The sequence below is a fragment of the Onychostoma macrolepis genome, chromosome 23 (genome assembly GCF_012432095.1).
Source record: "Onychostoma macrolepis isolate SWU-2019 chromosome 23, ASM1243209v1, whole genome shotgun sequence".
NCBI lineage: Eukaryota > Metazoa > Chordata > Actinopteri > Cypriniformes > Cyprinidae > Onychostoma > Onychostoma macrolepis.
Genome location: NC_081177.1, coordinates 23,940,584 through 23,962,705, shown reverse-complemented (window position 1 = coordinate 23,962,705; position 22,122 = coordinate 23,940,584). Strand labels below are relative to the sequence as shown.

The window sequence follows — 22,122 nt, the reverse complement described above, 5'->3', positions numbered from 1 at the left end:
AGGATGCATTAAACTGGTCAAAAGTAACAGTAAAAATGTGTATAATGTTATAAAAGATTTCTATTTCAAATAAATACTATTCTTTTTAACTTTCTATTAATCAAACAAGTATCACAGTTTCCACAAAAATAGCACAACTGTCTTCAAAATGGATAAAGAGACTTTTTTAAACAGCAAATCAGCATATTAGAATTATTTCTGAAGGATCATGTGACACTGAAGACTGGATTAATGATGTTGAAAACGCATCTTTGATCACAAGAATAAATTACATTTTGAAATATATTCAAACAGTTATTTTCATTTTACTGTATTTTTGATCAAATAAATGCAGCTTTTGTGAGCATTAGAGCTTTCCAAAAACATTAAGAATGAATAGTGGAACAAGTGAGTGGTTTATTTGTAGCAAAGCATTGTGGGCCATGGAGTAGGAGGGTCAAAAAAGGGCCTTGTCAAAGTGTGACATGTTTCAGGAGGTTAACACCTCTGAGGCAGGATGAGAGGAGAGTCCGGGTGACACAACAGATTAGTGCACACGCCTGTCACCCGCTTCACACCCACCGCCCCAACCGGTGTTCTTCCTCTTCTCAGCAGGACACCTGAAAACTCCTTCTCCATCCCTTACTCTTTCTTTCTCAGCTTCTCTATCCTTCAGTCCTTGACACTATCCATGTTAAATTCATCTTTTCTTGTTTGTCAGACTAGGGATGCACTGATATAAAATTTTGGCTCATTAGCTTGTAAATAATTATAATAGATAAGGTAACACCGACTGATATATAGATATATCTTCAACAAAGAAGATTAATATTATAAAGAACATCCATGCCACAGCTGCTGAAATCACTTTAGTCAAACACCTTACAGATCAAGCTCTCAATTAATAAATAGCACCATAATTACATGCTAAAAACCAGCAGGTGCTTTTCTGAGACTAAAACATCGCCTGGAGACCACCAATAGCCTATATATTAATATGCACACAAATGTACAGATGAATAATGTAAGAACAGAAATGCAAAATAAACAACAATCCGCATTAGCAAAAGCCCCATCGCACATATCACAGTCTGTTTGCATTGTACTGTTGCACTGTTGTTTTTTTAGTTTAATTAGATCCAGAAACTCAAAGTGAATTAATGAAAGAATCCCGTTTAGCTCCAAGCTGCCTGTGGTTTAAGCAATTCCTAAATAAACTGATGTAATATTTGCCATTTTCATTTTTCAGACTAATCTGACACACGTTTCAGGTCCTCATAAACGATGGTTTGCAGTTATTGCTTAGCCTCAAAGTAATGTGCTTTCATTTGGCTCATTAGTATGTGCTAACGTCCTGTGACGCATTATGGGGTTCTGTGTACAAAAAGATCCTGTTTACACACACATGCAGAAATACATGCAAATATACACACGCTCTGCCACAAAATGTCACACAGACTTTGTTATACTTTTTTTTTTTCTTTTTCAAACAAATGATCTTTTCTTGTGTTTTGGCGCTGATAGTATAACAAAGGTTCTCTTTGTGGAAGTCTTTTCATTTAAAAAAAAGTTAATTCTTCTAAATGAAGTGCAGATCTCAGGCTTTGGTTTGGCATCAGTTCAAGGAGGCAGGCATCTGAGCACAAACAGTGCTACTAATACATCCTTTATCTCTGGCTCTCTGCTCCTTTCAGCTGTGAAGAGTCAAAGAATTATGTATGAGTGTGTGTGTGTTTATTTTTTGAAATGCCTGTGATCGGTTATCAGGTCACTGGCTGGGTTTTAGCCATCTTCTGGACTCTCTGAAGTGCTGAGTGAGTCTTAAGCCTGCAAGTCTGTTTGGAAACTAACGGAGCCCACGTCAGGCTGAGCCAAATGTGTCAATTCCATTTATTGCTAAGGTACATTTTGTGCATTTGCCGCATTCTTTACTCAAATTATAAAGTATAATATAATAAAATAATATTTTCCCTGAATTTACTTTTTATTTTTCAGTAGGGCTGTTTGAAAAATATTCATATGAATTATATGATATACCAAATGTATGCAAGCTCATTTTGCACCACATTTAAAAAAAAAATCATGCTTTGGCTAATAATTCTAAGATTAAAAGTATAAATTATGAGCTAAATAATTATGAGATAAGAAGTCAAAATTATTTAAAAAATTTATTTTAAAAAGTAAAAAATTCATAATCGTGAAATAAAGTCAATATTATGGTTAAAAAAATCTAAATTATGGGATGCTATGTCATAATGATGAGAGTAAAATTCAATATTGTGATGCTAATTCAATTATGAGATTAAAAAGTCAAAGTTATAGCATAACTCAGGCTTATGAGATAACAAATAAAAGTAACAATTAAAAGATAAAAACTACTTTTGACAAAAAGTCAAAGACATTCGAATTATTAACAGTTGAATTGTTATGAGATAAAAAAAATCATGATTATGACAAAAATTGCAACATTTTGTCAATTATGGCTTTTTATGTCATGAAATTTGACGTTTATTGCGTGATTGTGACTTGGTATCTTAATTTCAACATTTGTTTATAATTTTGACTTAGTAACTCAAAATGTATTTTTTATTTTTTTTATCTCATAATATGTATCTCATAATTTTGGCTTTTTATCTCATAGTTATTAGCCAAAAGCATGTTTGTTTGTTTGTTTGTTTGTTTGTTTTTGTGTTAATGGCCTTCCATACATTTGGTAGCCCCAAAATATCAAGTAATTCATTTAAAAATTATTACTGTATGATTTACCCAAGCATAATGGGCATCAATACAAATAATAGCCATTGCAAAAAGTGTTAATAAAAACACATGTAAAGTTACAAGACAATGTTTTGTTTGTTAAATTTCTACTTCATTGAACGAATGTCTGTGTTCTAGTATTCTGTTATATTTTATTATTTTAACTTTGCAATGACATGAGGGTGAGGGAACAATGAATTTCAAAACTCCCATCAATGCACTGACATTCCTCTTGGTTGTTCTCCACATTCTTCCTGGCCTTTTTTATATTGTGTCAATTGGACTAAAGAAAACAGCTGAGGAATCTTTTGTTGTGCTTTTTCTGATATTTCCCAGCACAGCAAGCTCTGTGGCCTGCTTCCCTGTAACAATGTTACACAATGTTGATGCTCTGGAGCTGTGTGAGGGGTAAGAAAAAACTGCACTCGGACCAACAACAAACAGGCAGGTCGTGCTTGATTTTCCTCACAAAGAGAAAAGAAAAGAGGAAAAGCATCAAAAGCGATAAAACAAAAACAAAAAGAAATACATTAAATAGAAAGCAGCGTATATGATCTCCAAGTGGTAGAAAAGTAACACTTCAGTTACACAAGACAACATGTCAAGGCAAGAGTACTAATCAAACTCAACAAGAGGAAACAAATTCTGTCAAAAAATTCCCTTTTATTTGGTGCCAAGCAGGCCGATGGGAAAATTTTCTCCTAATAAGAGGTAATCTTCCTCTCACTCACTCTCTATTGTTTGTTATAACTTCCAAGACTTGTCCATCTTCACCAGTCACATCAACAACCAGCAAACAAGCTCTGCACAGAAGGAACTGACATGTCTAGACCTACAGTTTGTACGCTTAGAAAAGAGTGCTGGAAAAGCAGTGCTGCAAATTAGATTTTGTGTGTGTGTGTGTGTGTGTGTGTGTGTGTGTGTGTGTGTGTGTGTGTGTGTGTGAGGAAACAAGGACAGAAGGAGGTGGGGGGTAAGAGTGTGTGTGTGTGTGTGTGTGTGTTTGGACTTTGAGCAGATAAAGTTCCCCACACAGCTGCTTTGGCCAGCAGATGCACAGAAACATCTGTATTAACCTCTGGCAATGTCCCAAGGGCAGCCCGCTGAGAGCAGGAATGCTAGGAAGGCCCTTCCACAGACCCAGAGACGGAGAAACAACAGAAAGACACGGAAAAGAGGCACAAAGAAGAAAGGAATTAGAAAGAAAGATACTATGCTTGATATTTTAGCATTTAGCAACAACAGCTGTGCTACTGACCATCTCACATGGCACTTTAATAATTTCTCTGAACATTTATGAGCACACGGTGAGCCAGCTGACCGGTGAAGACTGGACGGGACATATCCGACTGGCCTGATGTAACAGTGACGCATTTTACAGTTTTGTCTGGTGTGCTTGGGTTAAAAACATTTGTAATCCTTTTAAGTGGAAAAATGGAAAATCACATTTAAATGGTCCCACATGATTCTGTGCTGAAAGTGTCCTACATTTCAGTGTCAACAGTTTGTCTCATTGTGGAGACACATGAGAAATTATTGAACTAAATATGGATCTTTTAGTCTGGAATCTTTACTTATTGACACACAACTGATTCAAACATGCAAACCTTGTGACAAATAAGTACACTTTAACATACTTTTTAAAAAGAATATTTATTATGGAAATAATGAAATTTAAAATACTGAATATAAAGTTTTCAAACACTTAAAGAGATAGTTCACCCAAAAATGAAAATTATGTCATTAATTACATTAATTACGTTCCAAACCCGCAAGACCTTCGTTCATCTTCTGAACGCAAATTAAGATATTTTTGATGGAATCCGAGAGCTCTCTGACCCTCCGTAGACAGCAACACAACTGACACATTCAAGGCCCAAAAAGGTATTAAGAACATCATTAAAATAGTCCATGTGACATCAGTGGTTCAACCATACTGTTATGAAGCTACGAGAATAATTTTTGTGTGCAAAGAAAGCATAAACATAAAAACATAAGAAAACTGACCTTGGTAACACTTTACAATACGGTGACACTAATATGCATTAATTCATGCTTAACAAATGCACAGATAATCATGAGTTAATGTGTAACTCATGAAGAACTAAACCATTTATTAACAATTACTGCATCAGCAACAAATGAACATTCTATATGATTTATAGATTAAGTAATCAATAAATTGTTATCAGTTAAATGCGTCATAATATATTAACTACCTAATAACTTATTTTATTAACTAATGAAGTAAATTCATATGTTAATTACCACATTGGGTCGAAGCCATGCCTTTAAACTTCCAGTTGTCTGCTTTAATTAATCATTAGCTAATGATTTGCATGGGTATCATTATGTTATGACTTTACGTGTTGAGGCACTGGACTAACTAATTCAAAATCTATAACCACAATGACATATTACTTAACAATTAGTTAATTGCCTCAACAAGTAAAGTCATAACATAATGATACCCATGCAAATCATTAGCTAATGATTAATTAAAGCAGACAACTGGAAGTTTAAAGGCATGGCTTCGACCCAATGTGGTAATTAACGTATGAATTTACTTCATTAGTTAATAAAATAAGTTATTAGGTAGTTAATATATTATGACGCATTTAACTGATAACAATTTATTGATTACTTAATCTTTGAATCATATCGAATGTTCATTAGTTGCTGATGCAATAATCATTAATAAATGGTTTAGTTCATCATGAGTTATACATTAACTCATGATTATCTGTCCATTAGTTAAGCATTATTTAATGCATATTTGTGCACCTGTATTGTAAAGTGTTACCCTGAACTTTTATTTAATGAATAGTATTTGTGACCACAAAACCAGTCTTAAGTCGCTGGGGTATATTTGTAGCAATAGCCAAAAATACATTGTATGGGTCAAAATTATCGATTTTTCTTTTATGCCAAAGATCATTTGGATATTAAGTAAAGATCATGTTCCATGAAGGTATTTAGTACATTTCTTACCGTAAATGTATCAAAACTTAATTTTTGATTAGTAATATGCATTGCTAAGAACTTCATTTGTACAACTTCTCAATATTTCGATTTTTTTTGCACCCTCAGATTCCAGATTTTCAAATAGTTGTTTCTCAGCCAAATATTGTCCGATCCTAACAAACCATACATCAACGGAAAGCTTATTTATTCAGCTTTCAGGTGATGTATAAATCTCAATTTCGAAAAAGTGACACTTAAGACTGGTTTTGTCGTCCAGGGTCACATATTATCTGCAAGCACAGTCTTTAAGTGCACTTCTTTTCTTTCTTTCTTTTTAAGTTTGGATACAAGCCCAGATCTTTAAAGTGAAGAAGAAACTGAAAATGAAACTTCTGTCATCATTTACTCACCTATAGGACAAAATAAAACCTTTAGCAGAATGATCTGCTGAGCTCCAAAAAGGACAAAAAGCACCATTAAAACATCACAAAAGAAGTACAAACAAATCATTCGATGGAGAGGAAGAATTGGAGTAAATCATTTCACCCTTCTCTCAGAGATCTGTGTCGCTTTAGAAATCTTGCACCTTTTGAAGCTCAACAGAATGAATCAACTTTCATTTTCACTCTGTGGAAAAGAGCAGCTCAGACATTCTGCAAAGCATCTCCTTTTGTGCTCCATGCAAGAAGGTCAAATGGGTTTAAAATAACATGAAGATGAGTAAATGATGACAGTTGCAAAAACTGACATGTCAGGTGAGGCAAATAGTTCATCTAAAAACAATGGTCATTTAAGTGAGATTCAAACTCGTGACATCTCTCTATTCCACATCGGCTCATGATCACTTTAGGACTAAGGCCTCCATTGGACTGAAATCCTACAATCCCTCCTGAATGGGGCGTCATTTATTTTCCATGACAGAGACTGGTAATAGTCCAGGACAAATGATATATACAAGTTTATTCCTCCAAAACGCAAACACACCATGTAAAAACAGCAAAACAATGGTATGATGTGTTCACTTGTGAATGTGCATTGAGTCAGACGCCTTTTAATGACAACACATTACTAATCCTAACAAATTTACCTATTACATCATGCTTCCCCAACTAAGCTCCTTATTACCCAGCCGCTATAAAACATTACTGACTGCCAGCCATGAGCCTGAGTGTCCAAGGTGATCTGTCTGTGTGTCTGTGTGTCTGTCTGTGTGTGTGTGTGTGTGTGTGTGTGTGTGCGTGCGTGGAGGCAGAAAGCAATGTCCATGTGGATTACCCATTGTTGTAGTGAGACTCCAGAGAGTTTGTGCACTAACGAGAGACTCACTGATAGATATATCTCTGTGATATATATATATATATATATACACACAAACACACACACAGACACAGACACGTATCTGCTTTCAGCAAACCTCAGGAGACAGCAGCTCTGGCAGACTCACAACAAAAGGTTAAAGGGACAGTTCACCCAAAAAAAAAGGACCGTTATGTAGTAGAATGTCCTGACTGCTAATTTATTCAAAAGTGCATTTAATTAATTCTTACAATGAATTGAATACATCTATTTTATGATCATCTCTTATGTGTGTGTGTGTGTGTGTGTGTGTGTGCTATTTTAGGGCGTTAAGTTAAATAGTTAATAATATAAGTGATACAACTGTCCTGATATCATAATGAAGAAAAGGCCTAACTAAAAGAATGAAACAAAACCTTGTTAAGTAGTTAAGTAATAATATTTATTTTGTTATACCGAACTATAATAATAATGATAATAATAATAATAATAATAATAATAATAATAACAACATTTTAACCACCTGATTCGCTGATTATTAATATTTTAAAAGTCATTTGAAACCATGAGAAAACAACTCAATCATGAAATTATTTTATAGAGATGACCTTCATTCATGTAGACCTTCATGGATGTGTGTGAAAGTCATCAAGTTTCTTAAAATAACTGAAAATTGTATCTTTTTAGTTAACTATTATTATTATTATTATTATCATTATTAACGGTAACAAAACCATATTTATGATGTGGGGAAATATTTGATTCATTTTTACTTGACAATTACACCATATGACATTTAAAGAGACGTTTTCTTGAAAATAATACTTTTTTAATTACATTTTTGTCTTGATAAGTAGGTGATAATTTTCATTATTGGTTGAAATATACTTTTAATTGTATTATGTACTTTTTGTTTTTTGTAAAAAGACACTTAATATTCAGTAATATTATCAACTTGATGGCACACATTAGATGCAAACAAACATTGAACTGGATAATAATAACGAGTTGTTTTCTGTAGAGCTTTGTTTCATAATCGATGAACACTGAACTGACTTGAGCTAAATAAGGACACTACTGGAATGCTGTAACATTAATGCTGTTATTTTCTTGTTTATTACTTTGAATCCGCTGTGAAACAAAGTATCATATAAAGCACTATTTAAATAAATGTGACTTGACTATTTCTTAATCACCATTGTCTGTTTCCTCTAAACATCTGCTAAGTATTAATGGTAACGCACACAAGTTCAATCACCTTTATTCACTGTGTTCGGATGATGCCAGGAGCGCTGTTTAATTTTTATGAATCCTCCAGAGACTGTGATGTAAATGTGACCTATTACAAGAACAGGAATCAATTAGAAGCGTAATAACTAAGAAGCCCTGCAAACGTTTGGTATTTAGTCTCCCTTCCTCTCATCTATCTATCTATCAGAGATTCCACTCGCATGCTAGCCAGAGGATCGCATGAGAGCGAGCTGTGACTAATGCTCTCAATAGCGCATTAGCGAGGCTGAGAGACGGAAAACAGACTCATAAAAAAATTGATGGGGTAATGACGTCTCTTTCTCGTGGCAGGTAGCAGACAGGCCATTTCCTCAGCCGACGGGACTCTCAGCACGGGTCGGCCGGTGTGTGGAAAGTGTTGGGGTGAGGTTGAGCTAACTGCGGGGGTCAGGTCAGGTCAAATGCATTTCACCCCTCTCCATCTTACTCTCAGACTGCTGGAAGTCTGAGCGCTCACAGAGAGAAGTTTCATCCGTAACAGACGAGATCCTGTCAGATCATCAGGACTGATTCCTGCAAGCCTGGTGTTGACTGAACTGTTCAAATGCACCTGGATGCATATCAAATTTAAAAATTCACTATTTTAGCCAATATTGATTAATTCATGAATGTTTCAAGCAGTGAACGTGAGCAGACATACACTGTAAAAAAAAAAAAAAGTTGAGCAAACTTAAAAGTTTAAGGCAACCAGCTTCTGCAGATTTTTCAGTTTTCTCAACTTTTTGTTGTATAAACTTAAAACAACAAGTTGAAAAAACTCAAAAATCTGCTGAAGCTGGTTGACTTAAACTTTAAGTTTGCTCAACTTTTTATTTATTTTTATTTTTTCAGTGCTGTAAAAAATCAAAAGTTGAGCAGATTTAAAAGTTTAAGGCAACCAACTTGTTGTTTTAAGTTTATTAAACTTAAAAGTTGGGAGAACTAAAAAAAATCTCCTACAAAAATAAGTTGAGAAAACTCAAAAATCAGCTGAAGCTGGTTGCCTTAAACTTTTAAGTTTGCTCAACTTTTTCTTTTTTTTTTTTTTTGATGAACTGCTTCTTAATGTGATTGTAGTTGAGAACTCTAGCACACTATTTTGCAAAGAAATGTTCAACACACTGAAAAAAATATAAAATATATATTTTATTTTTATTTTTTTCAGTGGATCTCAATCTTTTTATCTCGAAGGCTCCCCATTTTATATTTTTTTAAGAAATATAATTTCAGGACACACCTTGATTTTATTCAGCATTTTAATTTTCTAGATTTTAATTTTCCTAGATTAATTTTCTAGATTAGAATTGACTCATTTTAAATAATTAATACAATTTTATTAATTCAAATATTAATTTAGTCACACTGCCCCAGATTAGTTATATTATTTTAATATTTTAATAATAATTTATTAATTTAAATATGCATTTAGTCATCCTGCTGCCACAATTAGTTATTTTATTATTTCAATAAGAATGTATTAATTTAAATATTTGTTTAGTCTCCTGCTGCCATAATTAGAGTTTGATTATCTTAATACATTAATATTCATTTAATCTTTCTGCTGCCCCCTTGGAAGTGTGCTGAAGTGCCCTAGTGTGCTTAAAATTTTGGGTAACACTTTAGTTTAGTGACCAATTCTCGCTATTAACTAGCATATTGATTGTTTATTAGCACTTATATAGCACATATTAATGCTTTATTCTGAATGGCCACATTGTACATCCCTTAACCCTACCCTATACCTAAACTTAACAACTACATTACTAACTATTAATAAGCAGCAAATTAGGAGTTCATTGAGGCAAACACTGTAGTTAATAATTAGTTAGTAGTGAGAATTAGTCCCCAAACTGAAGTGTGACCAAATTTTCATTTGAATAAACAGCTCTTAAAGCATCTGTTTAGACTGGCATTAATATTCATATGCAGACAATACAACAGATTTTGTACTTTAGGTCACATGTCAAGATCCGCTGCTGTTACATAAAATTATGATTTAGTGGCACACACAAACAGGCTAGTTTGCTAAATGGCCATGAATAGCACCTTGAAGAAGAAGCCAGAACCGACACTAGTCTCTGTATGTCTGCACTCTATAGTCAGACTGCATTTTTATGCTACATTTATGTTGCTGTGAACAGGCCTTTTAGACTTTGCAATCAGTGATTTACGAAGATCCATTTCAGATAAGATTGCTTAGATGTAGGCATTAGAATGTAAGTCAACATACTAGTTTTTGGAACAGACCTTCTTCACATTCTCTTTGTTACTACTATATAGCTCTGGTGTTTTAGTGACCCTGTACAAAAATAAAGTGTTGTCTGCACTTGTTTACATCCACATAGATGAAGACAAGAATATGGGCTGTCACAACATATGAAGAAACAAAACATATCAAATGACTACACAGCAAGTCCCTCTTCCACTCAGTCATGCATTTCAATCAGAAGCACCTCGTGTGTTTGGCTCTACCACCCATTTTCTGCACATCTTTTCCTTCAATGCCTCATTCTCGTGGCTTTTTCTTGCTCGGCTCCCACATACGGTGAATAGAGCGAATCTTGTAGTGGCCAGAATTATAGTTCTCTCTTTGGACATGTTTGTATGTGTCCTGACAGGACACATGTGTCCTGGAATGCATGATAAAGTCGAACTTGCGAGTTATAAAGTCAGAATTGTGAGATATAAAGTCAAATTTGCGAGTAATAAAGTTAGAATTGTGAGATGACTATTTCTCATAATTCTGACTTTTTCTTTTTAGTTTATATCTTGCAATTCTGACTTTATTTCTCACAATTATGAGTTTATATCCCACAATTCTGAAAAAAAAAAAATCATACTTGTGAGATATAAACTTGCAATTGCAAGAAAAAAATCTGGATTGTTAGATGTCGCAATTACCTTTTTTATATCTAATAAGTGGCGGTCACTGGCTTCCATAAAAGCATGTAAAGTACTTGATTGTAATTTCAACTGTAGTGTGTTATTAGATATTTCATTTAAAGTTAAAATAGTTTTAAAGTATTAAATTGCATAATTGCAAATATAAAGCCATTATTGGCTTCCATGGACTTCTTTGGTTAAAAACATATCTTCTTTTGTGCTCAACAGAAGAGTGAAACTCATACAGGTTTGGAATAACTCGATCGTGAGTAAATGGTGAAAGAATTTCAAATTTGAGGGGAACTGTTCCTTTAAGTTGGTCAAAAAAAGCACTTTTAAGTTCAACTATTTGCATTTAATAAAAATTGTATCTACATTTCAATTAAATTGCAATTAACATGCGATTAAGTGTCTGAAATCTTTTTGTCCTTTAAGGTTCTTGACAGTCACCATCCACTTTACTTATACGGAAAAGAGCAGCCTAAACATTCAGCTAGGAATCAACACTGATTAGTATTCCTCCATGTGGTTTTATCAGAGTAGTATCTTGCTGAGTGTCTTGCAGAGTGTCTGCATTTCACACACTGAAAAGCATGCTCTAGATCCCTGGATCGTTCACACGCCCTCCGCAGTGTTGACTCGTGTTGCGTGCGGCGTGTTGCATTTATATTTTACATACATGCCGTAAGCCATTTACACAGCTGGGCTTTTTACTAAGGTGACTCAGAGACAAAATGTCCCGGTGCCCTGGGGTCCAAGGAAATCAGAGATTCACCCACTTACTCTACACACAGGCATAGCATCTCTGTTATCATTTAACCTAACAAAATAAGACCCTTTAAGGGGCAGAATAACATGACATATCTGAATGACAACTAGAACTGGGATATTAACTAAATATTAAAATGAATTACATGCAGTGACTATCATCAAAATATCCTAAACATAGCATAACTCAGAAACAGATGGCTCTATAAAACTCTGAACTCAAGTACAAAGCAGTTGCCTCCAGTTCTACTACAAACAGTTTTAGTGAGTCACACCTGTGCTGGAATTGAAACACACTTCATCTGACAGACGGAAAGATTCATTCTCTTAGAGCAGCGAGACACCCACATGTCTGTCGTAAATTGTGCCCCAGCCTTATGAAACATTTGTTGGAATGAAGAGGGTCCGGCCGTGCCAAACAAAGCTTCTTTAGAGCCTGTCGTTCAGCAGACCTCCCCACCGTGCTACAGAGGAGTATCTGTGAAATCAGATCCACAAGTGTTGTCATAATATTTTAGAAGCAGCGAATGCCACCCAGCTTCATTCAGGAGGAAAGAGTACAAGTCATCCAGATGGAGGGCACAAGAATTACACTTTCTTTTCATCATTTATGAGAAACACTGAAGTCGCTTCATCTGAAAATGTTGTATGTGTCTGAAAAGTTGAAAAAGCTTGTACGTAAGAATGTAGGTTGAGAAGACAGTAAGACCTGGTGTTGAAAAGAAGCATTTAAAAGAAGTAAATCTGTTTTAAAATGTATTCAGCTAAGTTTGCGCTGTATGAATCAATTTCTTCAGAGAAAAATAAGAATTGTACACATTAACCCTCATGTTGCATTGAAAAACCTCTTTGTTGGAAGTTCAAAAACATTGGTTGCAACTGACTCTTCGCAAAGACCTGCCCCCCTTATTTACTGTTGCGACAAGCCATGGCGCTCTCATGCCACACATCATGTTCTCACGCAGTGAAAAATGCATCGCGGAGCAAAGAGGACACTGACAAAATGCAGACAGACAGAGCAGGTTACTTTAGGTATGAAATCAGCTTCCAAATTTGAATATTTTTTTTTAAGAAATTCAAACAATAGAGACCATTTTGTGGCTCTTTGATATGTTGTGACAGATCGCTATAGTGCCTCAGTTCAAGCGGCATATGAACTGATCATCTCTTTATATTTACTAGTTAGTTATAGCATGAAATAAACAGGAATGAACATCAGAAGGTATTGTTTCAACCGCGGAAAGATATCAATACACAACATTTTCAAGTTCAAGTCCACCTACGTTAAGCTGGCCGCACACTAGACTATTTTCAAATCTTAACCGATTTTAAAACCATGGGAGACCACAGACATGAAGACAGTTTCAACTGATTTTTAGCCTTATAATCCTCTGAACGCGCACACTAGACGATTCGACCAGACCGCAAGACCACACACTCAAAGATTGTAGGGACGAATTCACAGTGACACGAGATCTCACGGAGATTTGCGAGATCGAACGTGACTAGAGGAGAAAAACAAATGGAGAACAATCAACGTTGTCAGCTGGCTCTCCTGGTGCGTGTTCTGTTTCACAGTGAAAAACAACGTATAAAAAAAGAATATGAATATATTTTGCTTTCGTGGCATTTTTGTGGCTGCCAAATTTCAACTAGAAGCACGCAACATCCGGTAGATGACGCTTGCTTGCTCTCATTGGCTGTTACGGGTATCACATCGCGAATCGGGCTTAAAATCCTCTAGTGTGTGGCCAGCTTTAATCTACTCTCCTGTCTAGTTTGTTTGTCAGACAAAATGGCATATTCTGCATTATGATTGGTCAGTTCACCTGTCAATCAGACTGCCAGCAAAGGGTCAATTTAGCAAAACTTGGCAATATAAAAACTACTAAAGATTCATGTTGAAACACAAAACTTCTATTGTAGCTTGTCAGAGACAAAAAATATGAATTGTGAGAAATGTAATAATTCCCTTCTATTTTTATTGTTATTTCTATTGTGTTAGAGGTCAATTTGATCCACATACCGTGTGTCCAAAATTAGCTTTTTTTCATGACTGCTTTTAGTGACTATTTTGAAGGTGCAAATAACTACGTGTATAGTATCTTACATTATTTCAACTTAGTGTACCATATTTATTACTATTTGTACTTCATCTGCCTTTTTGTTATTCTCATACCCTTTTGAGGGTAAAATGGGTTTCTCACACTTCAGTGCTGCAAATGACACAACTAAAAACATCCTTTGACAGATTTTTTGACTTTGAAAATCAGCTAGATAAAGAAAAGTGAATTTTTTCTTGGATGATTTAAAAGATGAGTCTCAGTTTCGACTAAATGAGTCTTACATTTCATAAGTTTGCATGTATTTCATATTTAAGCGTATGACAAGCAGCGGTAAAAGTTTTTTGCTTTTTACCTGATTTTTTAGCGTTTCTTTTTTTTTTTTTTTTTTTTGCTTTTTAGCAGTTTGTATGGAAACCAATGGTGCTCAAAAGTTGTAATAATTTCCAAAACACATCTGTCTCGAAACTTTGCAAGCACAATCATGACCCTAAATGAGAAACGTTCACAAAATTTCAAGTAGTAAATAGTTTAACCACTATTTTGACTAATTTGAAAATTAAGTGTTGGTTAAATTTACCCAAATACAACAGGAGGGTTAAATATCTGTTTGATTAACTCTAAAATATTTGAATTTGTTCTAGATCATTAGACGAGATGGCGTTCGTACAAAAACGTTGCCAGTCACTGACTGGCTTGGTACTAAAGAAGCAAAGACACAGACACTGACACTTCCATTCCTTCTGTAAAACAGGATATATTCATAATTGTAAATCATCACTTGTTCTCAAAATGCTCCAGATGAATCAGTGTATTTTTCAAAAGATTCAGAGATTGGACTCACAAAACAGCTTTCCTTCTCATTGTTTTAAAGCCATGACACGGATCATCAAATACTATTTGAGGGCATCCAATCCACATGTGTGATTTCTTTTCTTTAGGAAAATGGTTTAGGAAGAAGGTTTTTTGATTGAAACATTGGTTTATCTGAATTAAACTTTGAAATCTGCAACAGAATGCAGGAGCTTTTCTTCACTGAAAGGATCTCTAAAAGTAAAAAAACAGCTCAAATAATGGATTTCTTCTTAAAACCATTGGAAACATAATTGGGCATTTCATAATTTGAAGGGATTTGTGGAAAATCATATTCCAGTAAACATTAAAAACTCTTTAGATGTTATTGGATCGCATGTGGTTTCTGTGTGAACTCTTTTTGTTTTCCTTGTGTTCATTTTGCTTATGTAAAACATCTTTGTTATGATTAACTGTCAGGTTTATGGATCGCAGATTCAGTGAAGAAAGCAAAACCCTCGTATCGTATGGCATCCATGCAGTGTTCTCTGGGCCTAACGCAATATAGCAACTACGTAACCACCAAGGTGAAAATTAAGTAAATATATACACATATCTGCACATTCTTCCTGCAAAATACCAAAGGGGAAAGTCTCTGTTGACACTGTGTTTAATATAAAAGGTGTGCTGTGGCACTTCAGTTTGGTTGAATGGAGCAGCTACAGCAGGTTGTTTCATTTAAAGCTGGCGGGAAGAGCGAAAGCAGAGCAGAAAGAGAGAGAGGCCCTCTATTCTGCGAGCCTCTGTGGTCAAATCCATCTGTGTCAGTGCTTGTCCAAAATAGGCACAATACAGCAGTCCTCTGGATAATTACACACTTCAGAATAAGAAACACTGTCACCTCCCTCCTTATAGTCATACACTTACTTACACACACGCAAACACATTAGCTTTTCTCAGATTAATCATTCATTTTCACTATAATAAACAAAATATGTTTGTAATTCTTTAACAGTATTTAAAGGGCCAGTTTATCCCAAAACAATAATAAATTCTATCCTCATTTCCTGACCCTCATAACACTCCAAACCTTTAAATCAGCCCAAATATCTTATTTTGTGTCCACAGAAGAAAAAAAGTCTTTCAGGTTTTAGACATAACAAAGGTTTTATAGCTTCAAAAGAATTCAGATCATCACTTAACTATCACATCCAACCCATCTTACCAATAAAACGCAATACAAATCACACCCTTAACAACATAATTGCTCTTATCGGACAATAAATCACACTTTCCATGGCAGTGTTGTGCTTGCGTGCAGATGATGACGCTTTAATGAGGAAACTAACTGGCCTGCTGATAAGACAAGTCAAGTACTTAACATTAAGGCAGGCAAAGTTAGGCGGTGTCAAAGATTACACTTTAGGTGGAGGTAAAGGTGGATGACTAAAAGCTGCTTGAGTGGTGACCTGGGAGCGTTCATACAAGACTTGTTGCCAAAATACCAAAGTTATTACAGTTATTGTTTTTATATTAAAACAGTGAACCATAGCTACCACGGTGCTGAAGAAAAGGCATTAATCAAACTGACATGTATATATTATGTGTCATGGTTTTACAGTAGCAACAATAAATGTTATTGGCAGAAACTATATGGTTTCCATAATTAAGGGTCTGTAGTTGTTGCTTTTGAATGCAAGAATATACATGAGCGGCCCCATAGGCTTTCTCACTGCAGTTGAGCAAACGAGTCATGAGACGTACTTTGCACTTAGCAAAACACTTGTGCCTCTGTCAGCTGATATCATTACTGCAGAGAAAAAAAAAACTGAAGATAAAGAGACCGTTGAGCTCCCAGACAGCCAACTCTGAACACCTGAACATTAGCGGAGGACACAGCTGGCGCTGAGACAGCAGACGCTTGGGAATGCGACAGCGCTTTATCATCACTGCCCAAAACACACAATGCAAATATAGGTTTGCGTTCATCAGCATTAGGAGCTTGGAAATCATGCCAAGGTTAAGACTTTTGCAGATAAGTGGCCTAATAAAATCAAATAAACAATGAAGGAGAGAACTATGCATGCTATTTGGCCCAGGAACAAATAAAACATCTAAGACTCTCGGGGGAAAAATCCCCATTCTTAGGCCAGTTATTATTCACTCAGCCCTGTTATTATCTGATTTCTGTGGCAGGTCTTTCCTGTCGATGCCAAAACATGGAAGAGGCAGAGGATCAATTTGATTTTTGACTTTTATTTGAACTGACTATCAGCTAGAATAGAAATGCAATCCCCATCATGATGTTTCACATTCAAGCGCTGCAGCTTCATTAGCCGCTCTTTGTCTTCCAAAGTAAACCACATCGTTTCGCTTTTGGAACCAGACTTTGTGACATTGTCAAGAACATCTAAACAAACACTAAAAAGCAGAGTTATGCCTGTTATGCAGCTTGAAATTGTTTCTTGTAAAACTATCAATCAAATTTGACCCAAAATATGTTGTTTTTCTAAGTTTTAACCCGCATAATGTTCTCAATGATAGGGTACAATGGGAATAAAACCCCAAGGATGTGATTTTCCTTCATAACCGTAGCATGGTCTTACTTACATATAAAAATATTGAGGGCACAAATTGTTACTAGAATGTTCGCTTTTCACTTTTATTAAGCAAATTCATAAAGGGGCCTCAACAAAGTAGAATAAAACGCTGTGATTGGTGAACAGGTGTTTCGCCTCACAGCTGTTTCAATATATTGTGGAAAATAACACAGCCCGATGGCCAAGTCGACCAATCAGAAGCTGAACTTTCCCTTTTATAAATATTTTGAATTTTGACTGATGAGTTGACCAATCAGAATCAAGTATTCCAGAGCGCCTTGTAGCCTAATAAAGTTCATTAAATGGACATTTTTTGTCAAAATTGTGTCCAAATGTTCTTTAGTGCTTCTTTTACCCATTACCACCAATGATATTTAATGACTATTTCATAGTACACATTATGACCAAATAAGAGCGTTTAGACCGTATGGATTTTAATAGTTGAATTGGTTTCAAATTTGTTTGATTTAACCATCATAGGTGGGCGCAGTTTCACTTGGCAGGTTAAATTATGGAATTTGACAACCAGAAGTGTCAGTGCATCTTACCTAGATTAACAAAACTCATGACCATGTCCGCGTCGTTCAGAAAGTTGTTGTCCTGAAGGGTCGCGATTGGCGGTCCCTGAGTGGTGAAAACGGGCTTGTACGGGTACGAGAAGCCCTCCTCGTCTCCCTCAGTGGACATGGCATTGTACAGATCCAGCATGAACATCGGCGCGGCATTGTGCTTGCCGTGGAGGTGCGGCCGCGGCCGGTGCGGTAACCCGAGGATTGACAGGATCTCCCGCTGCATCTCCCGGCGCTCCTGGCTCTTCAAGCGCCGGTGGATGAAACTAGAGTGGACCTCGTTGTCCAGAGTAAAGTTTGTAAAGACCGTGTCCGCCAGGACGCAATATCCCCAAACGAGCAACAGAACAAGAGCGCTTAAATCCAGCAACGAAACCATGATGAACTTTCGCGCAGAGTTTCACACTAATGCAAATGAGCCAATCCAAATAGGTGATGACTGAAACGTTAACGCTGGTTTAATTAGTTATTTTGCTCCCACATTTCGCCCACTCGAGAACGCTCTCGGATTCATTAACGCACTTGTAACCTGTTGCGTTTGTTTTAAACCAGTCCTGGAGACGCTCAACCTGTAGACGCACAGAGCTCTGAGTACAGATGGCAAACTGGAGGAGGAGCGAAGCGGAGCCGCATAAACTTCGCTAACAAAGCGGAGAGTGGGAGGTATGAGAACACAGGCGACTGATAACGGCAGGGTTATCTCCGCAGATGCTTGTCTCTGAACTGTAATGATGGGTGGAGGCTGCTTTACGCGCTTCGTGGATGCGCGTTTTCAGAAATGCACCTGCGGCGACAAGTTGCCCCGACGCGCGTCTCGCTGTGTAACGATATTGCAACATGTCAAGGAGAGTGAATTATACTGCTGTTATTATCTGTAGTGCTGGAGATCGTACCTGAGGGTAGAGATTACAATCAGAACATCCCAAAAGCAAGTAGAAAACGTTAGTTTCACGCTGGCTGTAGACTAAATTATGGGAGGTTTGTCTGACCCCATGTTTCAAACGTGTAGTAACCTAAACGTCTAAATATAATACATTAACAAGCAGATAAATTTTTTTTTAAAAGTGGTAATATTCAGTGCTTTGAGCAAACACTATTGCAGAAGAACCAGTAGAAATATAGGCCTACTGTTAGCCTATTATTAATCACTTTCTTGTAGATTACACAGCTCAATATTTTGCAAAAACTTTTAAAACTCTTGTCCTTTAGTTGAAACAGAGCGTATCGCTGGAGGTCATGGGTTCAATTCTCAAGGAAAGCAAGAACTGGTAAAACGGTGTTGAATACAGCTGAAGTCGCTCTGGATTAAAACATGCCAAAACAGAAATTCCTCTAAAAAGTCCACTATGCTGAAAGCTACTGAATAATTTGCACACTCGTTACACAGCTGCATGTATACACATGCAGCTTGATCCGGATGGGAACACCTTATTCATATAGGCTACTGTAAAACAAACTGGAATGGTGAAGATTTTTCGTTTGAATGGTTCATTGAGGACCTTACAGTAAAATTGATTATTCTAACTGGTAAGATTGTTGTAGTAAAACTTTTGCTTCAAATATTGCCTCTTTGTGATTTTAAAGCCGGTTTTCTAACAAATAATGCAGCGTATCAGATTATGCTACCACCACTGTTTATATATATATATCACTTTTTTAATAATGTAAGTGTAGGTTTAGGGTTGGGGTAGGTGTGCACGTTAATAAAGCCTCACACCACATTAATATCATACTGGAAGCAAAATCTGATAGGTAGTTTTTTTTTCGCTGTCGAATTATGCTACCATTTTAATAGCAAAATCTGACAATGTAGCATAAATCGCCAGAACACCGGCATGGAATGAAAAGTTGTCTTTTCATAATGTCATAACTGGACCTTCCAGTGAAAATGACAGACTTAATTATCTCTGGTGATGTATACGCACTCTGCCCCTGCAAGTTCTCGCTTATCTGCTGCTACCTTTGAGTGCAATACAAGTGTTGCCAAATGCCTTCAATGAAAAGTAGCTAAAGCCTGCTTGAAAAGTTGCTAAATGTCATCAGATGACATCATGCACTAATTAGCAAATCCCAAATTGGCAACAGCAATGTCCACATATCAAAATCCAACAATTAATGCTAGAACCAAGTCCCAACCTACATTTTTTCTTTTTCGACAATCTGTTACACGCGGATGTACATCACAAAACGGAATTAAATATCCGTCGCAACACTGAAAAAATATATATATATATTTACTTAAAAATAAGTTTTCGTACAGAAATTTTCAGTAAACAATTACAAAGGAATTGTCAAGTAACACCTTGAATTAAATACTAAATTTTAAATTAGAAAAACTGAAATAGTATTTTCTTGTAAAATGTACTCATACTTCTGTTTCATTGCAACTTTAAGCTATTTTACTACTCTTCATGTTGCACTTAATAAAAACAAACAGGAAATTAAGGAATATTACATAATTTTGTTTTAAACTGGTTCAAATCTTCAACAAATGAACTCATAAAAATGAATCGTGAAGATGTGTTGATCGTATGATCATACAAATAACTTGCTTTAAATTAACATAACATGTAAACTTCACCAATAGCCTTTTTCTCAGGGGAAATATAAGACGCAGGAGGTTAAGCAAAAGTCTCCTTTTATTCTCATGCCAGAGAAACAATGAAGGTAAAGAGAACTCCTTTGTGATTTATATAAATGCTCATAATGACCGAAACAGACAGATATATAGGGACTCAGATGGCGGACAGCTGTTGTGTAAGGCCAATCCCACCTGCCCCTTATGGCTCAGCACCTCTTAAACACTCAGTTTAATGCACCGCTTCTGAAGCTCACCTGAGCTGTTTATTCTGTCACCCCAACACATTAACCTCCAGACGCTCTGTACAGTTAAAAACCATGCGTAAAAGGACCCAGTCACAGAGATATCGCAACAGCTTTGCCTTGAGCACAGGTGTCAGGTACACTCATTAAAGTGGCTTCAGCACCAGGGGAACAGGGCAGTCCCAGATGTGAACAGCAGCTGCTTTTATTTAGGCTTTGGAAAGATGGATGGAGAGGAAGTCACTCTTTGCTTTACGCCCCTTATTGTGTGCATTTGTCATTTAAGAATACTTTCAGTCCTTTGATTTGCAATGAAAATAAATGTGCTTAATCTGCACCGAATATCCGTTTAGGCCTCGATCAGTGTTAAATGCCTATTAGTAGCAGCCTGAACCATGTAAACAGCGCTCTCCGCTTCCATCAGATAGAATCAGTGAATGGCTGCAGGTGTTTACATTGAGGCAGCGTCTGATTGAGGGCTTAAAAGCAAAAGACATGGTTTCAGTTAAAACTGTCCTCCGTCCTTGTATGTGGGAGCCAGGGCCCCCCGGTCCGTCTCTCGGCCCAACAGAGTGCTGTCATTCTGGGGAAGGACAATAGGAACAGACCCCCCTTTGTTCCAGCTCCGGTGGCCCTTGTGACCGGCACAGTAAACAGCGGGCACAGGCTGATTTGTCGGCCTGGATAGCCACACTGAGGAGCTTTTGACCAGGGGAAGTTAAGCAGAACAGCACCCTGAGATCTCCCAATGACTCTCTCTTTCAAGCACAATCTCTCTCTCAGCTGCACTCACCCTCTTGAAAACAAACTTTTATTAGCAGGGAATGTACACAAAAGCCAGGCATTAACGCAAAGGAGAGGGGAAAAAAGAATAACAATGCATGGGTGTTTATGCGTATGTTAAAAGGGCACCGTCACTCATGTACTGAATAATAGGGATATACAGGGGTTGGACAAAATAACGTGAACACCTGTAGTGGTTAGCATACAGTGGAAAAACTAACGTTGCGATTATCTTTTAATGAACTTTTCGATTTTTGTATATCAGTATACTTGTGTGCAGCAGTGTCTTGAGTGAAATGACTTGTTAGACTTCCAAAAATCATGGAAGTCCATTTACCGTTAATGTCTGTAATCTTAGCGGTCCAATTCTTTGGTGTTTTAAGAACAACAGTTTTGACTGCATACACAAAGCTTAGCAAGACGGTACTGGTAAAGAAGAATAGTGGGAGAAAAGAGAAAATGAATAATATAGGGATCATTGAACACTAAAGGAGTGTGTCCAAACATCACAGAACTAAAGTATACTGATGCAGGGAGACAGCCAACCTCAATATTCACCTTGAAGACCATGCTTCC

At 36.4% G+C, this 22,122-nt stretch overlaps 1 protein-coding gene across 1 annotated transcript in view; it reads right to left on the bottom strand.

Annotated features, from left to right (window-relative positions):
* bmp7b (bone morphogenetic protein 7b) overlaps positions 1 to 18,549 on the bottom strand; it is a 54,691-nt gene extending 36,142 nt beyond the window's left edge. The window contains exon 1 of the mRNA XM_058764561.1: positions 17,920 to 18,549. Coding sequence (XP_058620544.1) covers positions 17,920 to 18,319 — 400 coding nt within the window. The 5' untranslated portion in view covers positions 18,320 to 18,549. The remainder of the gene's footprint in view (positions 1 to 17,919) is intronic.
* Positions 18,550 to 22,122: the final 3,573 nt, after the last annotated feature.